This window comes from Thermobia domestica, chromosome 4 (genome assembly GCF_964235325.1).
Source record: "Thermobia domestica chromosome 4, izTheDome1.hap1.1, whole genome shotgun sequence".
Classification (NCBI taxonomy): Eukaryota; Metazoa; Arthropoda; class Insecta; order Zygentoma; family Lepismatidae; genus Thermobia; species Thermobia domestica.
Genome location: NC_137457.1, coordinates 318,238,196 through 318,264,774, shown reverse-complemented (window position 1 = coordinate 318,264,774; position 26,579 = coordinate 318,238,196). Strand labels below are relative to the sequence as shown.

The 26,579-nt window shown below is 35.4% G+C and overlaps 1 protein-coding gene across 5 annotated transcripts in view; it reads left to right on the top strand.

Annotated features, from left to right (window-relative positions):
- Positions 1-22,697, top strand: part of scramb1 (phospholipid scramblase 1) — a 71,671-nt gene extending 48,974 nt beyond the window's left edge. For 4 of the 5 annotated variants that reach the window (XM_081756583.1, XM_081756579.1, XM_081756580.1 and 1 more), the window contains 5 exons: positions 2,728-2,945; positions 8,531-8,695; positions 10,281-10,442; positions 13,053-13,130; positions 16,359-22,697. In XM_081756583.1, coding sequence (XP_081612709.1) covers positions 2,728-2,945; positions 8,531-8,695; positions 10,281-10,442; positions 13,053-13,112 — 605 coding nt within the window. In that variant the 3' untranslated portion in view covers positions 13,113-13,130; positions 16,359-22,697. The remainder of the gene's footprint in view (positions 1-2,727; positions 2,946-8,530; positions 8,696-10,280; positions 10,443-13,052; positions 13,131-16,358) is intronic. The other variant, XM_081756582.1, reaches the window with a different exon arrangement.
- The last annotated feature ends 3,882 nt before the right edge of the window (positions 22,698-26,579 follow it).

Sequence of the window (26,579 nt, the reverse complement as noted above, 5' to 3'; positions counted from 1 at the left end):
ACGTTGTTTCTAGGCAACGACCGCGCGGTTGCCGGTAGTTGAGGTTTTAATTTACTATAAAATAGTTATTTCAATGTGCGATAGTGTGTGCTGTGTTAAGTATTCTTTCTAAATTAATAGTAATTGTTAGTTGTGACTAGTCTGTGTTTGTTGTACTTACAAAATAAATATGACAACTTGAAACTCTGGAACAACAATGTAAAACAAAAGTGGTTCAACATATAGTAGTGAGTCACGGGAAGTGATATATAACGCTCGGTGCTGTTTTCGAAGGCGAGAGAAAGATTAAAGAACCTCTTTTATCCTACTTTAAAATTTCTCCTTGTTTACGGAAAGATAGTTTATTCACGAGTGGGAAGTAAACTCTGCGGAAAATACTTAAAAAGATAGGGTTTCGATATAAGAAATTTTCAGGAAGGAAGATTTTATTAGAGAGGAAGGATATAGTTGTTTTGTGCTGTCGTTTTCTTGAGGAAAGTGGCAAATATAGAACCAGAGAAAAATAGTATGACTTGACAAAACCTGGGTCAATGCTAACCACTCAAATAGCAAATGTTAGTCTGACTCGACACTTGAAAGTACAATGCCTCTCCCAGTTGATAAAGGAGAGAGATTGAATTGTTGATTGCAGGTACATGTTGGGGCCTTATACCAACGTAAGACAGGTACGTAGCTAAGGGATGGGTCCGGACTCCCCCCCCCCCCCACCTTCGGATCCAGAAATGAAAAATAACAAAAAGAAATTAGAAAAAGATGAATCAGTGACAAAAATATAAAGCCTCTGGTGTGATAACCACAGCATTTCATCACGGACCCCCCTATTGCGAAATCCTGGCTACGTGCTTGCGGTAAGATAACAGATATTCACAGGACGAGAAGAGGAAACTTTTATTTCTCGTCTCATCTCTTGGGCAACACTATTCCCCTTCAAATTTCAAGATTTTGTGTGGCTATGGGCCTGTGCACGAAAGGTAAACAGTAACGAAAATGATTAAATAAAACAGTTAACTAAATTTTTGAAAGTATAACAAGAAACGAAGCCCAGTAAATGATTTGCTGTTGATAATTTTCTGCTCTGATGCCTCTCTTTCAGTTACTCTGAAGAAAAAGATCTTTTAGCTGTCTGTTAACACAAGAATTTGTAGTCGAAGTATATGGAAGCAGTAACTTGTTATATTTTGGGAAAAAACACTGAGTAATGAGCCTAGCTTTGTAAAAGTTAAATGAAAATGTAATTAAAATACTTTTTTTGGTGTTCGATTCAGTATTAGAAGATTGCGAAGGCTCTCCGTTAGGTGAATAAAAAATATTGAAGCTGCGTAAGTTTCGAAGTTGATGTAAACTGAAGGTAGAGGTCTGCACGGGCCGGCATTTTTTAGCCCGTGCCCGGCCCGGCCCGGCCCGTGAATTTACAATGTGAAGCCTGGCCCGTGAATTTACAATGTGAGACCCGGCCCGTGAATTTACAATGTGAGGCCCGGCCCGTGAATTTACATGAGTCCCCGGCCCGTGAATTTACGATGTGAGGCCCGGCCCGTGAATTCACAATATGAGGCCCCGGCCCGTGAATTTACAATGTGAGGCCCGGCTCGTGAATTTACAATATGAGGCCCCGGCCCGTGAATTTACAATGTGAGGCCCGGCTCGTGAATTTACAATATGAGGCCCCGGCCCGTGAATTTACAATGTGATGCCCGGCCCGTGAATTTACAATGTGAGGCCCGGCCCGTGAACTTACAATGTGAGGCCCGACCCGAGTCCGAAATATGTTTTAGCATTTAAGCCGAGCTCGTGTGCTAATGAAATGAGCCCGAAATAAGCCCGAATTATAGAAACTTAATAATTAACGCAAAATTGTATTTTTATTTACAGTAATTAAGAGATTTAATTTTGCAGTTGTACTTTGGTGCAATATATATATATATCGTTGTACAGTATTTACAAAGTTAGGCCCGAAAAGACCCGAGAAATATGGTTGTATATTTAAAAATTCACGGCCCGGGCTGGAAGTGATATACGCTTTGTAGTCCCGAGCCCGTGCAGGCCTCTAACTCAAGGTAATAACAGCTTATTAATATATTCTTTACTTTTCTTACAGAATATCAATAGTCCAATTACTATTAGAATGGTCATATGCCAGAGTAGTCTATCTACATTTTTCATCAATTTTGAGTTAATGAATGCTTGTTACATAAAAAATGCGCTTTTTCTTATGCCAGAATGAGCCAGTGGCCCTTTTATTTTGAAATTAATGCTGATATTGCCTGGCTCATTCATTAACAAGCATTCATTAACTCAAAATTGGTGAAAAAGGTAGATAGACTACTCTGGCATATGACCATGACGTTTAACACGTCATGATTTTATAATCGTAAACATATAACAGGAACGTATGATTTCCAAATAACAATAATTTATAATCGTAAACACGTAACAGGAACGTATAATTTCCAAATAACAATAATTTATTGTTATTTGGAAATCATACGTTCCTGTTACGTGTTTACGATTATAAAATTATGACTTGTCAAACGTCCTAATTGTTGCCAAAGCTGTTGTGTCTGTTCCAGAGCATTTGGCAACAGCGCCTCCAATGGTCCACGCATAGGCCAGCTCTTGTTGCGCAATAATAGTGTTGTACAAGCATAGTTATCCATATTATGTATACATAATGTATTCAGACAACACCTATTAGTGACAGAATTTTGCTTGTTTTTTGTTGAACAGCTTTCACAGGATTCGAAACCAAAAACAAATTTTCAATTAAGAACAGCCTTGGTCAGAAAGTGTATAAAGCCGAAGAGGATACGGATTGCCTTACTCGAAATTGTTGTGGTCCAATTCGTCCATTTGACATGAAAATTATGGATAATTACAATAATGAAGTAATTCATCTCTACAGGCCTTTGAGGTGTGATTCTTGTTGGTGCCCGTGTTGTTTGCAGGTGAGTTTTCGTAGATTAGAAATGTTAACACAAGTTGAAAATGCATATTTGGTATTCCTTGTGAGTAGACCATAAAACCAGAGCGACATTGTTGAGGTCTTGTAAAGCCTGGCGTCTACACTAATGAAACAACAACAATTCCTTAAGGGGGCAGACTACTAAATATTTTTGAAAAACTAATAATTTTTCTTTTGCCCGTTTTTCGTAAGTGGAAAGAGCTAATAAAATATAACTTACCACAATAATAGATAATGTTTTCTACACCCGAAAATACGAATAGGAAGCATTTTCAGTGTTGCCACCCATAGAAATTACAGTATAACCAGAATTTGAATTACTCAAAAATCTAGGTAAAGGCAGCGATTAGATAAATGAACTCAACGGTAATTGATGACTTATCATGCTGTCTATGTTCCTTGTTTACTACTTTTTAAATAATGTTTCTATTTATTTTATGAAACTTACATAAATTATTACAAAATAAATAAGTTATTACAAAATAAATACAAATATTATTTAAAAAGTAGTAAACAAGGAACATAGACAGCATTATAAGTCATCAATTACCGTTGAGTTCATTTATCTAGTCGCTGCCTTTACCTAGATTTTTAAGTAATTCAAATTTTGGTCACACTATAATTTCTATGGATGGCAACACTGAAAATACTTTCGGTTCGTAGTTTCGGGCGTAGAAAAACATTATCTATTATTGTGATAAGTTACATTTTATTACCTCTTTCCACTTACGAAAAACGGGCAAAAGGAAAAAAATATTAGTTTCTCAAAAATATTTAGTAGTTTGCCGCCTTAACTTGATGAGGAAATTTGGCGCGTTATTGGGGAAATTCAGGGAAAATTTAATCGAAAACTTCGTCAAAAGAGCAAAAGTACACTAACAAGACCTACGGTTTAGAAATCGAGCGTTCTCTCATTTTCCTGGCAAAGTTCCGAAAAGTTTTTATTTATTTTATTTTATGCTGTGTAATGTAATGTAATGTACGAAGTGTGTTCAAAAAGTATCTAACCTTTGGTTGGCAAAAATACATTTATTGATGTGGAAATCGAAAACACCCTTCAAAGTAGGCTCCTTAGTAATGCACACATTTCTCCCAGCGCTCCCACCATTGTTGGAGATACTTCTGGAATGCAGTCTTTGGAATGGTGAGCAACCTCGCCGTCGCATTCCACGTGATGTCTTTTCTTGGCTCAAATCGGGTTCCTTGTAGTGGCATTTTCAGCTTGGAAAATAACCAAAAATTACACGGAGCGATGTCAGGTGAGTAGGGAGCATGACGACACGACACGACATCGCTACGTGTGTTTGGCGATGAAAGCGTGAACCAAATGCGCAGAATGGGCTCCGTTGTTAGCAGCTTCGGTAAAAATTTTGCGGACACTCTCCTTATGGTCGCGGGGGCTCAGTGGTAGAGCGTTCACCTCCGGTGCTTATGGTCCCTGATTCGATCCCAGCTCGCGCCGTGTGGTGGACAAACACCGTGCTCGGGGGTTTTCTCGGGGTTCTTCCGTTTCCTCCCACTTTCTTAAGTCCACCATTTCACTCATCTCTCATCATCACCGTCTCCTTTAGCCTAACCGGCATAACCGTGGGACGTAAAATTTAACGATTTCATTTCATTTCATTTTTTCTCCTTATGGCCAAATTTTCGTTTAAAATTGAATGTACCGATCCGATGCTTACACCTATATCGTTCGAAATTTCTCGACTGTGATACGACCGTCCTGCAAGACCACAATCCGCACTTGCTCTATGATATTGTCATTCCAGCTGGTTGAGGGCCTACCTGAACGTGGTTCACTGTCCACTGATGTGTGGCCATCTTTGAAGCACTCCTTTATGCGTGAGGTGCTCATGACATTATCCTTGAAAGCCTGTTGAATCTTGCGTGTGGTTTCCGCTTGAGTATCGCGAAGCTTTTGGCAAAATTTGATGTAATATTGCTTCTCAAGTTGTTCTGTCATTTTACAAAAACTCAGGGCTCATAGCGAGTCACTTTTTTAACTAAAAGTTATTTTTTTTTTTCAAATTTGTCACTAAAAGTTACTTTTTTGGGAGGTTAAGTGACTTTTTCGTGTGATTTATGTTTTACATTGGCAGTTTTCTAAGAAAAATATAAAAATAAATGAAAAAAGGCAGAAACTTGTTACTCATTACTCTTCTAAAAGCTTCAATACTTGCTGCTACATGTGAAACAGTCAGTTTTATTCTCACTTCAACGTTTATTCTTTCTAAAGCACAGTGGATGGTTGGTGGATGCTTAAGCTCTCAAGGTGGAGTTGAGAACCCTTCTGTGTCTATTCTTTCTTCTATCATAATAGTCTTTTAGTTTTCTCTCGTAATAGTTAACGCTCTGCTGAACGTTGTGTGTGTGTGTTTCATCATGTTCGTCTTGTGTTATGCTTCTTGTATGCTCTTCTTAAGAGTAGGTGATGAATTCAAATATTTCATTGCTTTGAGAACTCTCAATGCTAAGTTAAATATAATGTCTAGGATGAAGAAATTCGGAAATAGGCCAGAACTGCTTCCACTTACTCATAAGCTTCTTACATCTGCTAAATCTGCTTACCGTAACTACAAAGCATACGTAAAAAACCTAAGAAAGGAGGAAGCTCAAAAAGAAGTAAAGAAGAAAAGATGAAACAAAACAACAAGCAGAGAGAGAGGTGATGGAGAAATTGACAAAGAAAAAAGGGGCATGATGGGATTTTCGTCACTTTTTGGTCACGTGCTTTTGGTCACTTTTTCGTATAATTTTGGTCACTTTTCGGTCACTTTTGGTCACTTTTTCGTGTGCTTTTGGTCACTTTTCAACTATTTATAAGAGACCAGACCACTATGAGCCCTGAAAACTGAAATCCGGCGACCGTTCACTACGTCTTCACTCGTTGGCCTATTGCCAGCGACTGACATTTTCTGCGGACAGGGAAAAAATTCACGACTGCGCATGAGTGTTCCCTCTACATCTACACTGAAACCGCGCTTCATTGGTTTACGCGGGAAAAAGTAAGGGTTGATACTTTTTGAATACACCTCGTATAAATGTACAATGAATACACCTACGTTGAGTTTCAGCCTAAATCACGATCATATTTTATTTTAAAAAGAAGTAATATCAATGTTAAAAAACAATCATTTTTTTCGTATTTCTTAAAAAAAATGGTGATTCTCATAGACATTTGAGAGCTGAATTCAAATATGAGTGTAGTTTTTATGAGCTCTGGATTTTCATCAAAATATTGCTCGTTACACATGTTATAATTGGGTTCACTCGAGCAGGCGGTTCTAGCAAATAGAAAAAAATATATAGGTAAAATACGATGTGAAACATTTTTCGTGAAGAAATGAGAGTGTGAATATAGGTAATTACTGTCAGTACACAGCATATTGAAATGAATTTTGAGTGATAGTGAAAGTATTGTATGTGTAATTGTGTTCTTTCACTATCCTCGTTTACATGTATACCCCCTGTCGTTGACGCACCTACTCCCTACGAACGCACCCCGTCGCTAACGCTCGCACTCCCCTGCTGCGCTCCTGTACTGACTCGGTGAGATAGCATTCGTACTTTTTAATAGCCACCTAGCACAAGTTGGGTCGTTTTTATGCACATTTTATGCACTCTAGTTTTTATGCCATACGTCCGCACTGTAATTATACTGAGCCCTCCTGAAGTCAATCTGCAAGTAATATTGGAGCTCATTTAGTGTGCTCTGCTAAAAGAAACACAAAGCTCTAACCTAACCTGAAAATGTAAGAAATTGTCAAAATTTTGAAGAAACGTTTGCTCGAGTAATGCCAAGGCGAAAAAAACGTTGATATTGTAGCGTGTTATATGCGATCACACTGGCACAAAAAGAGATTCAAGATTGAAAGAAAGCTGGTGAAAAGGAGGCATTTGGCAACTTCTTTTTCACTTTCTGTCCGAGATCACCTGTTGTTTTCTTAGACTAATGGGCTGTTAACAAGGAACAAAGCTGTGTGTGTGTGCTGTGCATTTCCAGGAATCGAGACTCTCTTATTCTGAAACCTTGTATATATTAACTTCTTAATACACAATAACACACTGATGATAATATGTTAAAAAGAAAAAAATCACGTAACAGTTTCAACACAATAACTGTGTCTTCATCAGACTTCCACTCCTTCTCTGATGAAGACAAAGTTATTGTGTTGAAACTGTTACGTGATCTTTTTTTTATACATATTATCACAGCCTTGCTCAGTGTGTTATTGTGTATTAGTACAAAATGGAAACAAGGCCTGATACAATAGTTATTAACTTCTTATTTTAGATTTACGTCACTGAGCTTTATGTGATCCTAGTTCACAAAGAAGCTGAATGAGTTGAGCAAAACTGTTTTTCAGCTGACGACTTGAGCGTGAACTTAGCTCACATTTTAACTTTGATCTTAAGTTGAGCTGAGCGAGCTCCTTCAAACAATGAGTTAACTTAATCCACGAAGTTGCTTAGTGTGTAGGTTGTCTCGGAGAATTCAATTCAATTCAATTCTCCATGGGGGTACTCAACCTTAGATGCAGGCCTGAGTGGTAGTTCGGACCTCACTATAGGCAATAGGTCTTGTGGGTACTCGACCTGGGATACAAGCCTGAGAAGTAGTTCGGACCTCACTTTAGGCAGTAGGTCTTATAAATGCTCAATCTCGGATGCAGGCCTGAGTAGTGGTTCGTACGTTATTCTAGGCAGTAGTCTTGTGGGTACTCAATAGTGGTGGGCATAAAAACAGGTTTTTCGGTTTTTAGAAAAAACGGCTTCAGTTTTCACCAAAACCGGTTCGGTTTTTCACTGGATCCGGTTTCGGTTTTCTTCAAAACCGGTTCCGGATTTTTTCCAAAATTTGTTCTATTGCTGACCAGAATAGTGTTTCGTTGTTCTCCGGAAACCGAATCCGTTTCCACAGAAATAGTTTTGTGGGTTTTCCAAAAGTTTTCATCGAAACCGGTTTCGGTGAAAAATCGAACCGGTTTCGGAGAAAACCGAAATGTCGGTTTTTCGGGTTTCGGTTTTTAAAAAATAAAAACCGGTTTTGCCCATCCGTAGTAAACCTGATTTGCAGGCCTGAGTAGTGGTTCAGACATCACTTTAGGCAGTAGGTTCTGTGGGTATTCAACCTGAGATGCAGAGCTGAGTAGTAGTTTAGGCAGGAGGTCTTGTTTTTATTTACCCCGAGGGCGCGGTGGCTCAGTGGCAGAACATTCACCTCTAGTGCATGAGATCCCTGGTTCGATCTCAGCTCGTGCTTTAGTGATGCAAGTGGGCTTTGTGATGGACAAACAATGTGTTTGGGCTTTCTCAGGACTCTCCCTTTCTTCCCACTTTTTAATGTCGAATAAGTTGTGAAAGACTCCACAGACATTTATGAGGTATTGTGGTCCACATTTAATTGAAATGCGTTTATACGTACTAAAATTAAAATATAAGCTTTGTTCAAATATGTTATTGAATAAAATATGCGAAAAACCTTGGAATCTTATTAGAACAGCCTTTATAATGTTTTCCTTCATTCATTTCATTTATCCATATAATTTATTTCGTTGTATCTTACAGATAATGGAAGTATCTGCGCCACCAGGCAATGTTGTAGGGACAATAGAGCAAGAATGGAGCATTTTTTGCCCACAGTTTAAAGTAAAGAATGCATCGGGTGATGTTGTTCTTAAAATCGAAGGTCCATTTCTTACGTGCAGTTTCTTTGGAGACGTAGAATTCAAGGTAAGTCGTTTCGTAAAGTTCATGAAAATTTTCGTATAAGAATTAAAACAATCCCATATTAAGGAAACGTATAAATTCGGAATTGACTGGTTTAAATGTTACTGTTACACTATCTGATTGTCACCAACAAAATCCATCACCACCAATACTAGTACTACTATTGCATAATAATAATATCAATAATAATAATACAAGACTATTGTAAATTACGAGGGTCATTTCAAAAGTTCTGCACACTGAAATATATTATGGAAGTAAATAATTTATTGTACAAAATACCTTTACAGGCCTTCAATATAATCTCTATTCTTGCTTATGACAGCTTCACAGCGTTTTGGTAAATTGTGTATTCCAGATAGTGCACCTTCATTGTTGAGCTGTCTAATCACTCGGGTCACCTGACTGGAAGCTTTATCATTTGTATCGAAACGTTTTCCACGGAGTGGTTTGTTCAGTTTGGGAAACAAAGTCTGATGGACTCAAATCAGGACTATATGGTGGGCGGGGAAGTATTTTCCGATTCTCTAGTTTACTCAGATCATGCGGAACTCATCTAGCAGCGGTTTTTCTCATCTTTAACTTTTCCGTAATGATTCTGTAAACTGAAGTGACAAACATTCTGGTCTCATATGTCTCATATGCAGTTTCCTCACATGTTTTTCGTCAATCCTCTCAAAATGTTATTCATAATAATCTTAGAGGTGTAGTGCTTTCCAGTTGATTGTCTTGGACTAATGAAGAAGTTGGCCAATTGCTATATATGGAACATTGGACTGTATGGTTCAGACACTTGGACATGGCGGAAGTTAGAGAAGAAATATTTAGAGAGCTTCGAAGTGTAGTGTTGGAGGAAGGTGGAGAAGATAAAATGGACAGAAAGAGTAACAAACGAAGACGTTTTAAAACGGATAGAATAGAAGAGGACGCTTCTAGCCACCATCCTTCGTAGAAAGGCAATTGGATTGGACACATCTTGTGAAGAAATTGTCTTCTCCATACCGCCATAGAAAGAAAGATGGAAGGAAAGCGAGGAATAGGAAGAAGAAGAATACAAGTGATCGATGATTTGAAAAATAGAAGAAAATATTGGGAGTTAAAAGAAAAAGCTGAAGATAGAGAAAGGTGAAAAAAAAAAAAAACTCGTTAGTCCCAGGACCTGCCGAAAGAGAGAATACCTAACAATAATTATTATAAGACGGAATTAGGAATTGTCAACACTGAACAAAATATGGATGCAGTCACAGGAAGTTGTAAACAGTTGAGTGTTCTTTATAAAATTTAATTATTATATATTATTCATTATCTGTGCCGTTTTACAGACTCCTATTATAAAATCGGACAAAGGATACGGTATTGCACATAAGAAAAGGGAAACACAGGATTGGGATATGTAGCTTTGGGAAAATGTTAGGTTTGTAATAACAGCTCACAGGTTTCTTCAAATTAAAGATCGCGACAATTGAATAAATATAGAAGAAAACTTACCACGCACTTTTTATTTTATTTTATTTTATTATACATTAGTATTCTAGTGCATACAAGAAAGTACATTCTCTAACTTTAGTATACTTTTGCATTGTTTCAGGTAATGTCTAGTGACGGTCAGACGCAGGTAGGAAAAATTTCTAAACAGTGGTCTGGACTTTTGAGGGAGGCGTTTACGGATTCTGATCACTTTGGAATCACTTTCCCAATGGATTTGGATGTGAAAATGAAGGCAGTTATGCTTGGAGCATGTTTCCTAATTGTAAGCAACAAATAAATTTACGATTATACGTTTTGAAACTGTTAATGGTAATATTTAGCATCAGTTGTAGGTAACATATAATAGTAGTGCCGTAGAAAGTAGAAGAGAACGGAAGTTCTAATTTCGACACCGTAAATACACATACAGCGAAAATAACTGTTATAGTCTAGTGCAGCGTTTCCCAACCGGTGTGCCGCGAATGGACCGCTGGTGTGCCGCGAGGAAATCGAAACAAAATTAATTCTATAGCAACCAAATTGCAAGATAGGAAAAAAATGTATATTTTTGTATTTCACATTACTATGAATTTCTACCATGGAAAAAATTACTGTAACTGTAATATATTATTCTACATTTATTACTGTGTAGCAGACAGTATTTCGGCTCGTACACATTTCCACGGTTAGTTGCTATGTTACGCTTCAATTGAGAGTCATACTAACACCGAGAAATGAAAGCACTTGTACGGTACGCGTCAAGTGAACGTTCGTAGAACACTCATTCGCACGTGAATGACAGAACAACACTTTGTTCAAGAGGTGAGTTTTGACTTCGACGCATCGCAAGCTGTGTGATTGCAATAATATGCACCGGTTTTGGTTAAAACAGTAAAGTTAAAAGTACAAGACATTTGTTTGTTCGTTCGTTATTTAGTGATCTTCGTTCTTAGTGAAAGGTTGGATACAGTTTTCAAAAAAGAAAGCGTATTTTTAAAAATCTGAGTCCTATATTTCATTGCAATTGTTTTCTAATTTAAAATTAGAATAAAAAAATAAGCATAATGAATTAGCATAGGGGAAAACCAGTGATCGAGCTTTCCTCTCTGTGAGAAGGAGATCAGTAATCACAGAAAAAAATTACCATGGTATTTTATATTTGCAAATAATAATAATAATAATATAATAATAATAATAATAATAATAATAATAATAATAATAATAATAATAATAATAATAATAATATCTATGAGTGTGCCGCGAGAATTCAAGTTACACCCGTAGTGTGCCGCAAGTTGAAAATGGTTGGGAAACGCTGGTCTAGTGTGCTTTATTCAGTATACGAGGAAGTATCAAAAAGTTAGTGCAATCACCTAGAAGAGATCCACGCTAAAGAACTGTGTCACCATAATAGTATTAGTTCGTTTCTACGTAGTCATTGTGTCTAGCGACACATTTTTGCCAGCTGTTCTTCACTTCCGTAAGCCCGTTCTGTAAAAGTCTGCAGTCTGGCTTTGAAACCAAGTTCAACGTCGGAAATGACGTCTTCCTTGCTGTCAAAGTGGACGCATTATTTCTGAGAAGAGAAAGAAAAGAAGTTGCTTAGTACTAGGTCTGGTGAGTATAAGGGTGGGGTATTATTTCATGTCCTAATCCTACTACCTTCATCATGGATGCATGGTCGGAATGAGCTGGTGCATTATCTGGCAACAGCTGCACCCATTTTGTGACCAATCCATGACATTTCTTGTTCAGTTCCTCTCGTAATTTAGTCATGATATGGGAATAATAGATATTAATAATAGTTTGCCCGTGTTGTAGGTAATCTGTCATTATGACCCCCATAATTTCATAGAATGAATAGGTTTTCATCCCCATAGACTTCTTTTATCTCTTCGTGGATCTGCTTTTCTGATTTCCCCTGAAGATGGAGAAACTTAATGACACTCTGTGCCCCCAAAGTTCGGAGTTCGCATGGTTAACCATGGCTAACATACAAGGACCTAAGCCGAGGAGGTTCGTAGGTCGTCACCTTCTAAGCGATTGCACGAACTTTTTGATACCCCCTCGCACAGTATTCGTTCAACTGAGTGTCACAGGAGCAACTTGTGGTCGATATATCTGGGGCTGAGAGGTAAACTATGCCAAGTCAGTTTTTGGCCGAAATTGAGTTATCATATTTTTTCTTACTTACATTAGTACGAGGGACACTAGGAAAGTTTTGAGATGTGGACAACTGGGACGCAAGAAGTGAACAAGTTTTCGGTCAATAAACAATCGACGCAATTCAACAAAATATTGTCTTAAAAACACTTTTTGGCTTCTTCTGTGAAATTGGGGGGGGGGGGGGCGGTGGCTCAGTGGTAGAGCGTTCATCTCTGGCGCTTGGGGTCTCTGGTTCGATCCCAGTTAGCGCCGTGTGGACTTTGTGGTGGACAAACACCGTGCTCGTGGGTTTTCCCGGGGTCCTCCCGTTTCCTCCCACTTTCTTCATTCCACCATTTCATTCATCACTCATCATCACGTCTTCTTTTGCCTAATCGGCATAACCGTGAGACGTAAAACTTAAATGATTTCATTTTTTTTTCTTCTATGAAATTAATAATTTATGACAGACTACTTTACTTCTCAGACCCAGATATATATTTTTTTGGTAAGTTAAATTTATTGAATTATAACACTGTAAGCATAATTTTAAACCACGTATGCTATACAATTTCGGGGCTATGGAATGGTGATTTTCGGGTTTACCGACTTTTTCGTTATCAGACCAGGTCCCGGGTCCGTTGTAATCGGTTAAATATATCTAGTACTCTATGCATGTAGAAATCTACATAGATTGATTTATGTACAAGTTTAATTAGTATGTGTATTTTCTTTTTTTTTTTCGTAGGATGCTATGTTTTTCGAAAAGAAAGGAAACCAAGAGTCAGATGGAATCGGAATGTTGTAGTCCCTATCGATGCTGAAGGTAAGATAATTAACTTTTACGTATTTGCAATGAAAAATTATTTGTCATTAATAGCTTCGAGCGGACGCGCATTTTGCCATAACACCTTTGGGCGCGTTAAGCACTCTGTGCGAGTAATGTAATATTGGTGGTATATAAATGAATTAAAACAGAAGAATTATATTATTTGTATGACTTATTTCCCTACACATTTCTTTAAGACATTAAAACAAAAACATTACAACTGACATTGAAAAATACGAGGGAGAATCAGAAACTAACGTTACAAGGTTACTGGAGTTTCGTCTGTTATAGAGGAATGAGAAGTGTGCGGTAATTTTAATACATCGAGTAGGCAACTGCAGTTTCAGCCACTTGCCACGTACGGTGCTAATTTTCAGATAAACACAAATTGCTTCTCGTTTGGGAAACTGGTCTCGCGAAGAAGTTCGCTCAGTTATTCGATTTCTGTATGCGAAACCTGTAATCATGACTGAAATTCACCGGCAGCTGGTAGAAGTTTACGGGGAGACTAATAGTCTCGTCATCATGTCGCAGAATGGTGTCAAAAGTTTGCGTCTGCTAGAGAAAACGTCACCGACGAAGAGCACAGTTTCTGACCTTGCACGGTATCAACAGATTTTAACAGATCCTCACCACCCTCCCTACAACCCGAATCCTGCTCCATGCGACTGTCACCTGTTTCCGTACTTGAGGCAGTACGTAGGAGACCATTGCTTCGCTTCAGACAAGGAAGTGAAACACTTCGTGACAACGTGGCTGAACACGCAAGAAGAGGATTTTTACCACACAATTTCGATCGATCGTGTGCGTTCCAGTCTTATGCTTGAGGATTTTTTTCTTCATCTTAGCCTTCGCTTGTCAACCCGTCTCAGTATCACAATTTCGATTGATCGTGATGTAGAGTTATTAATGTAAGGAACAGGAGCTACTGTGACCTAATAAAGGCAGAAGTCCAAGTGATTGTGAATTTCGATATGTACTACAAGGATTTTTTGAACATGTTGTAATGATTTTGGTAGAGTCAATAATGGACCGAGATTTATCCCCTTCACCTATTTATTATAAAATTCGATAAATACAAAACGTCTTTGATTACAAAGAGTACAATACTGTTAATATCCAAGTAGAGGAGAATAGGTGTTTTGCACGGTGCCCCTTCTCTCAAGGCAGTCTCCAAGGCACCTGCCGGTTCGGTTAGTCTGGAAGGATAGCCCCCTGAGCTCAAGGCAGCTTCGCGAGGCTTGGTTGTAGAAAGGACCCCTAGTCCAGTGCGACCTCAGGGCGGTGTAGGTGATTCAGTTAGTTGGACGATTGATCCTGGGTCCCTCGGTGGTCCTCCTTTTATTTGTCCTTTCCGGGTCCTTCCGTGAGGTCCGTCTTCTTTCGGTGTTCCTCGGTGTCTTTCGTGTCGGCTTCTTGTCTGCTATTGTTTATAATCAATAGCACGTGTTGAGTTGACACGTGCGTCTGTCGTGTTGTGGGAATCCTTGCAATATAAAAAGGGTTATGGAACTATTAGGAGATGCAGCCTTCATTAAAATACAGTTAAAAGGCAACTAGGTTCTGTGTAATATACATGTTGGTTTGGTGTTTTTCTCAGCAATGAGTCCATACCAGATGAGAACCTGCAGCTTAACATGGAATCCAAACCACATTAGCTCCCACCAGGAATTGCGATATATTTTTTTTTTATGTTTTGTAGGTTGTAATTATTTTTAATAAAACACCTAGTTCTCAAAGTGGAGTCCGCGGGTTCTAGCCAAGGGGTCCGCGACACCTAAAAATGGAAATGTATTGTAATAAGATGGAACTCTCAGCTGTTATGCAAGAAGTATTTTTTTTTTCCGTCACGAAAGGAAAGCAATTAGAAATTATACCTACGTTTGTAAATTTAAATATTTTCGTACTTTACCAAATTCCTGTCCTGTTAAGTATGAAGAATTGTCTACCACTTACTTACGTGAGGAGACCTTTTGTGCTCTTTGAAGCATTAAAACCTTAAAGTGAAATCGTCTTAATGTGGAGTTGAACCTAAGATTGGTGGTGACAAAACTTATTCCAGATCTGGATGTAATTATGGAAAAACAAAGAATTTCATTCCTCACATCAGTGACCCCACATTTCAGAACGTTGTTTATCAAGTAAATTTTATTTTAAAATAATAATTTTCAGTCTGTAAATTTACTGTATTTTCAATTGAAATTTCGTTCACTAGGAAACAATCATGTATCTTTAGAGTAAATTACTTATTGCATTATTTTTCTTGATCTTTTTCTTGTTAGTGGTAATTCTAATCAGTATATTTTTTTTAATAACATGTGAAATTTCAGATAGCATTGCAAGGGGGTCCGGAGATCACTTTCCGAATGAATAAGTGGTCCGCGTTATCGGAAAGTTTGAGAATCACTGTTCTAGGTTATTATTTTAGATTGTATGTGTTCATTTTATTATATGTAAATTTTGAGTATCATATATATATATATATATATATATATATATATATATATATATATCAGTGGCGTATTTAGGGGGGTGGCTTCCGGGCTTAAGCCCCCCCTCCGAAATCTTACTTAGTATAGTAAAGTAAATGAAATATCTTGCAGAATTTTCACATTTTCAGACAAAGCCCCTCCGAAAGTTAGCAAAGCCCCTCCCGAAACAAAATCGTAAATACGCCACTGATATATATATATATATATATATATGTACCCCTAAAAATCGTAAAATTTCCCTTTTTTGCTCCTAAAATTCATAAAACCATCCTTTTTGCTCCTAAAAATAGAAAATCTTTCTTTTTTACCCCTAAAAATAGTAAAATCTTCGTTTTTTGCTGCTGAAAATCATAAAATCTCCCTTTTTGGCCCTAAAAATAATACAATCTTTCTTTTTGCTCCTAAAAATCGTGGTCTTCCGTTTCTGCCTCTAATAATCGTAAAAATCTTCCTCTTTTGTCCCTAAAAATCGTAAAAATCTCATTTTTTCCCCTCTAAAAGTTGTAAAATCTTCTCTTTTTGCCTCTAAAAATAGAAAAACCTTTCTTTTTGTTTTGTCCCTAAAAGTCGTAAAATCTTCCTTTCTTCCCTCTGAAGAATCAGGCAACACTAACTGAAGCCACCTTGAGTGAATTACAAGATACCTGATACTGGATAAGATTATTCATGTCTTAATTACAAATAACATCCCAATTATAATGCATTAAATTGTACAATTTATTTTTTGTTTCAGCAGGAGGAAGGCTATTTGTATAGGATGCTGGTAGGAACCTAAGGAAATGGTGCACACCAATTTGTCTTTTTTTTTTTTTAACGGAAAAAATATAGTTGTTTTGCATGGTGCAGATTTTTAAGTATTTTATTATGTAATGTGTTTTTGGATTTTTTTTTTCTGTGCATGGACTATATGGTATGGTATACGCAATTTATTGCTGTATTTTGTATGAAGTGTTTTGTAAAACTGTGTTATTAGTATTGAAAATAGTCACAAGTTAGGTACTTTTTGGATAAAGTACGGCGGTTGACAACCTTGCATAAAGAAATAATGATGATCATTTAATACTATATTGGTGGAGAGTAACATTGTAAAATAAGGAACTGATCAAGTTTCCCGCAAACAAAATGGTTGATAGAATGTTGTAATTTCACAAGGCTTCTTGTGATATTTCTGATGTATTTATTGCGGAAGACAGGGTGTTTGAGTTTTTTTTTTGTTTTGTTTACCAAACCTTTTTATGTATACATAATTTTTATTTTCACAAAAACTTCTGCATGTATATAATAAGACCTAGTCTTAAAATTGTAATAAAAGAGTTTTTATTTTGTTTTTCATAAACTATTTCATTTCATACTTGAAAACATACAAACAAACAAAAAAATCATTTTCTTCTGATTTTCGAATTTAAATTTACAATTGTTAAAAGTGTGTAAAATAACTGCATTTTGCAATATAAGGCACTTCTGATAATTGTCTACATATTCCCGTATTATGATGTTAATAAAATATATTTTGATGATGTAAAAACAATAGTAAATTCATATTTCTGGTGGGGAAATTTAAGAAATTCTTATACCGTACAGAAAAACGGAAATAATGTATTTATCAGAAGTGGGGGGTCTTCATTCTGATTTTCCGCAATATACTAACGTGAATTATCGGGAGAATCCATAACTTATAACTACAAAAACAGAACGTTTTTGAAACATGTTGCAAAATTAATGAAAACACTAGATGTAGACAAATTAGACTTATTTTGGGCTTGCATTTCAATTGCTCTGCTGTCAATTTTCATCAGGGTAGAAGGCTTAGATTGTTTTCATATACAGATATTTACACAGTTATTGCAGCTACCAGTGATACACTCATGTCCGAAATGATTGTCGCATATCTATAATTGTCTTCTTGTAAGAATATAGTTTGATAATGATTTTACAGGGTACTTTTAACATTGATCCTATGTGTATAATCGGGAAATGTATATTTGTGATAAATTTCATAGGAAAAGAATTATACATATGAAAGTTAGAACGAGTAAAACAAAATGTTGCTAAATGGACAATAAAATTTTATTTTCGTTTTATTGTTCTTATTTACTGCTCTTTTGACATGAAATTTGCCACATAAATATCTTTGCCGATTATACACATACTAACATTGTAAGAAATACCCGGTGAATTCGTTATTAAATTGTATTCCTACAACATATTTATCGACATGCGACAATAATTTTGGATATGAGTGTACATTGTAAAAATACTTGTATATATATATATATATATATATATATATATATATATATATATTAGCGTCTTTATATGATGTATCAATAACGAGTTATTGATTATCTACAAGCAAATATTATCAAAGAACCCCTACAAAAAAGTTAAGTATATTCATATATCAATAGGTTAGAGCTTCTAATTAGACTGCTTGTGAATACCTTATATAAAACCGCTAACACACATATATATATATTACAACATATGGCTGTTAGTTGTAACATATATTACAACTATGTGAAAATCTACATAGGAAAATAAGTCTTCTGCTGCCGTGACAAAAATTGACCGCTAGACGAATTGAAATATAGGCCTAAAAAAACATGTAATTAAGAAACATTATAGGTCAGTAATTATATTGTTATTATTGCAAATATGCTTCATTCGCTCAACAAGTAATTAAAATATTTTCATTTTAGTAGAACAAGTTACATAAAACAAAGCGAAATCATTAGGGAGTTACTAAGTAACATTTGACGATAATCATAATTACAACGATCGTAAAGAGAAAATATTTGCGTTTTGTTGTTATGATTTTTTTTTCTTCAAATATTGATCATGTTGAACATGGGTTAATGTTTCTGTGTTTGCTGTCAGTTTCATGAACATGCTAAAATGTTTAAGTAATTGTTTCACTGGTAATTGTATTACATTTTAAAAGACTTGTTAAGCCAAAAAAAGTTGTTAGAATCAGTGATAACAGAAGTTAAAATTGTCACTTCGATGTCACTTAACAATATGTCAATTTTAATAAATGTAGTGAAAACGACGGTTCAGTAAGAGAAACATTGAAGTGATATATTGATTTAATGAAGAAAAAAAAATGGTACTTAGTAAATAAGCTTCATGCTCGTTTATCTTTTCGCGTAATTAGATGTTCTTGTATGTACGATGGTCCTGCAAACCCAGAGTGTTATCTTCACACGTAGCCAATCATGGTACACTTCATAATTTCGGACACTTTTTAAAATTCCAGGGAAATACTGTAAGCATTCTGGTAATTCGAGCTCCTTTACATTAGATATACATTTCACATAGAATTTTGCTTGAAAAATATATATGGCTGATAAGTAGGTTTTGGCGCTCAAGTCATCAATTTTTGTCTGCTAATATCTTAAAATGATCACAGGTGATCTTTAGTCATCTTTGGTACTGAACGGGTTTGAGTTGAACCCCCGTTTTTGTTTGTTTGTTTGTTTCCCCGAGTACGTTCTGTTTGTATGAAGAAGCATGTCTGGGTTTGCAGGGTTGTTTCGTGTTCTTTACACTGCCCTTCTTAAAAACTTATATATTTAATATATTTGTTGATTGTTGTTCGTTTTTCTTAATAAATTTGCATTAACAAAATAATACTAATAAAGGCTAAGAAATTACTAAGTGAATGAAAAATACAGTATGTGTTATAATAATTGTAACAAGAAATATACAGCGTTAAAACTTATCTTCAGTTCGTAAAGTTTCCTACAGAATTTACGCAAGAAATCTATAATATAATATGATAAAAATAATATTAGAATAACTATTGATTCTTATGCTGCATTATTTTTGAGTTTTCTGCTTTCTAAGATTGATAAGAGTACGTTATCTTAAATGATAAGCTGATGCGATATTAGTAATATATATATATGACTGCTTAATTATAAGACTGTCATTATTATTTTTTTTTACTAGTTTAGATGTGTCTCAGGCTAATTGCAAAGAGTATTTTGTGTATATTTGGCAAGTAAATTATATATATAATATATATATACAGGGTGTCTCAAAAATCCCCTGACATAGGGATAACTCTGTTATACAACATAATGTAAGGGGGGAAACCGTCTCCAAATATGATGTTTTCAATCTAAAGTGAAGGATTTTTTTTCCAAATCGGACGAGCCATTTGGGCTGTACACTCGTTACGTGCCCAATGTTAAGTGAAAATGCAACGTTACCATTTACCTCGACTCACCACCAGTGGCGAAGCGTAATCCTACAAGTAGGGTAGGCCCGATAAACTAATAACACAAATAACATTTAATATATTATAAAATATTTAAAATTATACTACATCACGTGGTAATGCCTTCACTAGAAATGTTAATGTTCAGAAGGAACTTCATTTGAATCAACGCAAGATATTTAATATTGTATTTATGCAGTGGTAAATTTAAGGGGGTGGCTTCCGGGATTAAGCACTCACCGAAATTTTATTTGCAACTTTTTTTTTTTGTTTTGTATATATTTCAGAATTTTCACATTTCCATAAATAAAGTTAGCAAAGCCCCCAGAAACAAAATCGTAAATACCCAACTGATTCTATGAAGTGGAAAATTCAACTAAAATTACACACAAATATTATTATTTTATCGTGTACGGTAGCGTTTGGTAGATTTATACAGATGTTTAATGCATCAGACTTATATTCTACAAGCTATTATGGACCAGGCCACATGTAGGAAAAAAAAAAACACCTACTCTGAATGACTTCTAAAAGTATATACTTAAATAAAACAAGTTATCACTAATATAAATACATAATTCTACACACAAACATTTTACTCTGTGTTAAGGAAATAATTTTATAACATATTAGCATTGAAAGATGCCTTCAACGCTAAAACTAAACTCCCAGAGGCGAGCCTTCGCGCCTTGCCAAGAATATGTGCAATTCCCAGCGATAATAGCTTCGCTCCTTGAGCAGCATAACCCATAAGCCTGTCTAGTGAGCTGATGAGGCTTAGGCACAAGGGTTTCCAAGTGTTTCCAATCTACTATTTTGTTACCGAAAAAAACGAAATGTTGAAGTATTGACTTTTTTTTATAAGAAACCAAAGATAAAGAAAATATACGGTAGAAAACAGGGTAGACCCGGCCTCAGAGCCTCATAGTACGCTTCGCCACTGCCCACAATATAAGTGAATGAAGTCACTGTCTTTGACGCTTATGTGTCAATGACTAGCCCCCATTCACTTTATGTTGTGGGTCCAGGAAGTGGCAACGTTGCATTTTCATTTTAATATTGGGCGCATAAGGAGTGTGCAGCCCAAACGGCTCGTCCGATGTAAGAAAAAAAAATCTTTCACTTTAGATTGAAAACAACATATTTGGAGACTGTTTTCCTTCTTACGTTTTGTTGTAACTCTGATAATAACAGAATTACCCTATGTCAGGAGATTTTTGAGACACCCTGTATATTCGTATATATATTAGCTCTCCAACAAGTGGGGTGTGAAAGAAAATTTAGGGAGAAAATAGAAGCCGGCCAAGTTCGTATTGATTGTGTGTGTTATTCGGTGATACTGCAGTTATGTATGTTACATAAGTATATATGTAAGACAGTTTGGTTTATAGTAAAATACTAAATATAATATGCTGCGCAATCATGTGTTGAAAAGATTTTTTAAACCCTTATGTGTATTAATAAGAAAAAGAAAGGAAAAAAAGTAAAATGTGTGAATTATTCTTGTTAAACATATTTATCAATTATAGAAAGGAAATAAGTTACACTTTCCATTTTACAAACCTCTATATATAAAAAGTTACAAAAATAGAATTGAAAGAACTTATGTGTACCGGTAGATTTTGTATATTCGAAAAATATAAAATAATCAGACATTTCCCAGCAATTTATCCTGATCACAATATTATACAAGAAAAAGTCTTAAAAATAACCCAGTACTGTAATTCGGTCGCATATTCGTGGATGCTGAAGGATATAACAATGTAATAATATTAAAGTAATGTTATGGTAATACGAGTTTTGTAAGCTTTCGCCATTGATTCAAATAGTTTCTGTATATACCAATAAAGCTTACCCGACCGGTGTACAATGATAATCTTAATTGTAGACGTTTCAGCGATTAATTTTGGCCGTTATCGGTACAAATCATTCAGGGAATCAAGGTTGCTTGACACGGGAGTGTACAGGATTTTTCATGTGAAGAAGCAAAATTTACAGATCATTGTTCTTCTTCTTCTTCTTATTATTATTATTATTTAAAATGTTATTTGTGGCCTTTTGGCATGTAAAGCTCAGCCCCGGATAAGGGAACGGGAACAACGTATAGCACTGTTTATTTCGAATAAGATAATAAACAACACTTCGATAATTAATCGATGTACACTCACGTCCAAAGTGATTGTCGCATATCTATAACTGCCTTCTTGTAAGAAAATAAAATGATAATGATTTTGCAGAGTACTTTTAATATTGATACTATGTGTATAATTGGGAAATGTATTTTTGTGGTAAATTTCATAGGAAAAGAATTATAAATACGAAAATTAGAATGAGTAAAACAAAATGTTGCTAAATGGACAAGAAAGTTTTATTTTCGTTTTATTGTTCTTATTTACTGCTCTTTTGATATGAAATTTGCCACATACATGCCTTTGCCGGTTATACACATACTAACATTATAAGAAATACCGGGCGAATTTGTTATCAAATTATATTCCTTCAACAACGTATTTATAGTCATGCGACAATAATTTTGGACATGAGTACCTTAATCGGCTGGCAACCATGACTGAAGCCATCTTGAAATTTCAGCGACAACTTGTTACCATTCACTGCCAGAACAAGGTCCCCGACCTTCCTACCATTAACTAAATGCACAATGCTGACATGCTTTCGTCGGCCATTACCAGTACCAAAACTTTTCTCGTATGCATTCAGGTATCGATCTCTCCACGTCAGATATAATTCGCTTGATAGCAGGAAGTAGAGAAAAAAGATCAGATTTAGAAGTGTAAGGATTTTTAATTTATTATTAAGCTAATAAAATAAAAATTTGTAAAATAAGAAAAATTTAAGTAAATTACAAATACCAGTATAGTCACTTAATGTTAGTAATATTAAATAGAATCGTTCTTAAATTTGGTTGACATTGAAATTGTTAAAACCACAGCTTATCGATCACCAATGTACAGTCCGCAGCAAAAAAACCTGCAACATGAGCATGTAAGTTTATTGTGAAACGACGAAGTCTTTCGCTCCAAAATAAGTGTGCAGGGGAGAACGCCGAGGTTTCTTCTGGCGTGATTCGTGCTACTTAAACGTTATGTTGAGTCCTTGCGCTGTTAGGCGTAGCTTCACAATAAACTTAACATGCTCATGTTGCTTTTTTTTTTTTTTTTTTTTTTTTTTTTTTTTTTTTTTTTTTTTTGCGGACTGTACAAGAAATACTGATAAAAACCTACCTGAACACATCTTGACAATGTTACAAACTTTTTATTCTGTTTCGTGAAGCTTCAACAGGTAGTTGAAAACACTAATTAAAGTAGTCCTGGAGAAGGACGGTGTTATGTTTAAAAAAAAAAATCTCGAGGCTACACTGAAGTCTTCGTTTTAAATTACAGTTCTGTGCGCGTCTATTTTATCTTCAGTATTTTCTGTTTTCAATTACCTGATAAAGCCTCGTGAGATAAGAGAAATACAGCATGTCTATAAAAATACATTCATACTTTAAAGTGATATTACGTCACTTTGGATAATCGTATGTAAATGAAATTGGTGACATTTGAAAGATTTTTTTTTTTTAAACTTTATCTTAGATATTGAATGTGGGCCCCACAAAGTGGCAATGCAGATATCAAGACGATATTCCCATTCATGCCACACACGCTCCAAAATATCTGATGGAATAGCCTTTCCTTTGATGACATACGCAGCAGCCACGATCCACAAAATCACGGTACCATTCAAAAATTCACGTGTGTGTAAAAACTTGATGTTGTAACCTTCTTCTAAAAGCACATTGAACCTGCACCAGACTCTGCGTGCTGTGATATTGCCAAACACACAAACTTTGTTCTTGTGGGCTCGCCATATCTCATTAAAACTTATTGTTTAATAACAACAAAACACAACACAACACAATGAAAGGAAATAAATTTACGTTAGCACATTACGGCATAACAGCACAGAAACATAAAAACTTCCCGAATGACCTCCAGCAGAAACAGCAACTACCTGCTAAAGATCCAACAACGAATCCATATCGACTAATCACAAAGTAAACATGAGTGAATTTACTTTTTCTGTGTTTGTTCCCGTCCATTGTTGACATGCAATAAAATATTTGAGTTTTTCTTTCAAATGTGACCAATTTCATTTAAATACGATAATTCAAAGGGACGTAATACCACTCTAAAGTATGATAAAATTTTTATAGACACTCTTATTATATTTCAGTAATCCCGCTTGTGTTTCTTGAAGATGAACTGGCAACAGTTTACGAGTAATCTACTATACGAATTATGGTTTATATCGAAACCACTCTTTAAAATATTCTTATGTATTCATGTTCCAAAACATGCTCAAGTAGGTTTTTATACACAAAAGGAATACCATATTTGTCAATGAAATTATTAATCAGGATACATTGTTTTCTTTTTCCGTAATGTTTCTTCTTGGAAATGACTGTTAAGAGCTGCTAGTCATATACATTGAAACAGAGTTACGTGTTTATAAGAAAGACGTTTTCTGTACATAAGTAATCTCAGACAATAGTAGTGTGAAAATTATTTTATATATATATAATTTTTTTGGTTAATATGTACATAGTTTCTTTAATTATTTTGCTCAGAGAAAACATGCTACTGCCATTTTTTTTTAAATGCTAATGAAAGAATGTGTTAAGAATAGGTAATTTTGGTTTCTAATTGTGATGTGATACTGACTTGTTTTTAAGTCCTCTGTGAAGAGAATGTCCTTATCTGTATCTGTAGACCGATAACTTTATTCCAGTTGATCCCTTCGTGTCACAAAACATGCAAAGAGTGGAGGCGTATATATTTGCTAGAGTCCGTACAGAAGGAACAAGTAACACACACTTTTCGTGATCCTTTGTTGTCTTGTCGATCAAGTTTCATTTTTTTCCTCACGGGAGTTCATGTGGTTCTGAACCCACGTTAAACCTTAGGAGGACGTCGTATATAGCTAAATCAAATCCAATCCAAATTAAAGGGTTCGTAGAAATAATTAATATACCTTAGTGTACTGTCGTATTACAGATAATATACAGGGTGTCTCAGGAGAAAGAGGCAATAGTTTGGGAAATGGTAGTATGAGTGATTCTAAGTGAAAAAGTTCATATAAACATGAATTCTGATCTCAACGTTTTGAGAGCTACAGGTTGTGAACCATTTTTGACTTTATGCTAGTTATTTCTCACTCTGTATTTATTCTACAGACGTATGGCATAACGGTTTTAAAAAGTGATGGAATGGCCTTTCCAAAGATATGCAACATGTGGCAGTGTTGTCTTTCAAAGGGAAACTATTGAGGAAAATTTGGGGAAGTTAAGGTTATTTTAAGAAATTGGATGTCAACACTGATTCTCAAATATCCCTCAATAACTTCTCTTCCAATGTTGCATATCTTTAGAAAGGCCATTCCATCACCTTTTAAATCCGTTACATCATACTTCTGTAGGATAAATACAGAGTGAGCAATAAGTAACATGAAGTCAGTAATGGTTCAGAACCTGTAGCTTTCAAACCGTTGAGATTGGGACCCATGTTCATATGAACTTTTTTTTTTTTTTTTTTACTTAGAATCACTCACACTACCATTTTCCGAAATATTGGCCCTTCCTCCTGGGACACCCTGTATAATAATGTTCAGTCACTCATAAATAATAAATTAAATATTATTAGTGTTATTAGAAATTCTACTTATTAATTCGTATAGTATTTATGCTAAGGACAAAACATTTTTCTTTGTTACCATAATTGAACATGACAGAAAGTAACTTGCCAATTTGAAGGAATGTACAAACCAACCATGGTGTATTTAGGTAGCGAAAATAATTAACCTAAAATATAAGGTATGTGAAAGCCAAGGATTCTAAAGAGTTGTAGTATGAAGAACAGCTTTTGTTTAAAAATATATGCGTAAATTGTTTAAATAACACACTCTGACTAGAGTAATACACTTCTTTATTAAAACTAAAACTAATATGCAGAGTCGTTTCGACGTATGATTAGTGTCATACTAATGGCCTGACTACTGCAGGAAAAATATGTTAGTCGAACTCTAGTATGGCTCTAATCACGCGTCAGAATGACTGCATAAGGACCATTAAGTTTATTATTGTAATCGGTGTGTGTTAGTTATCAATGTAATAAGTTCCAGAGTCGTAATGTGTAGTTTGATCAATTGTAGGTAATTCACGATCTTCATCATGTACCAGAGAACCACGACATTTTGCACGTGTCGCAAAGACAAGCTCGTTACTTTAAATCCTGGCTATGACATTTTAGTGTATTTCCGATTCGAATATTGTAAATTATTTATAGAATGAGGGTAAGGTATCACATGTTGCCAATAACATCTTTTCACTCTGAAATATATCAATTATACAGTACTGCATATCAAAAGACCTTTATTTCGGTTTAACTGAATTTTCGTTTAACCGAAACACCGTTGGTTCTGTCAGATTCGATTAAACGGGACTCTAGCGTATCTGGAGAAATGTGTGGGTTACAATATTTTTTGGGGGAGCAGACTGTAAATTATAGTTGATGAAATAGCCATTTTTACAACACGTGAAAGAAGAAGAACGAACTTGACAATAATAGGTAAACCAAACGAATCAAAATAACTTAGTAAAGATAGGTCAGAAAAAAAAAATTATCTACATTGATTAGGAAGTAGAAAATTTTGTAAGTGTACATTTTGATTAAT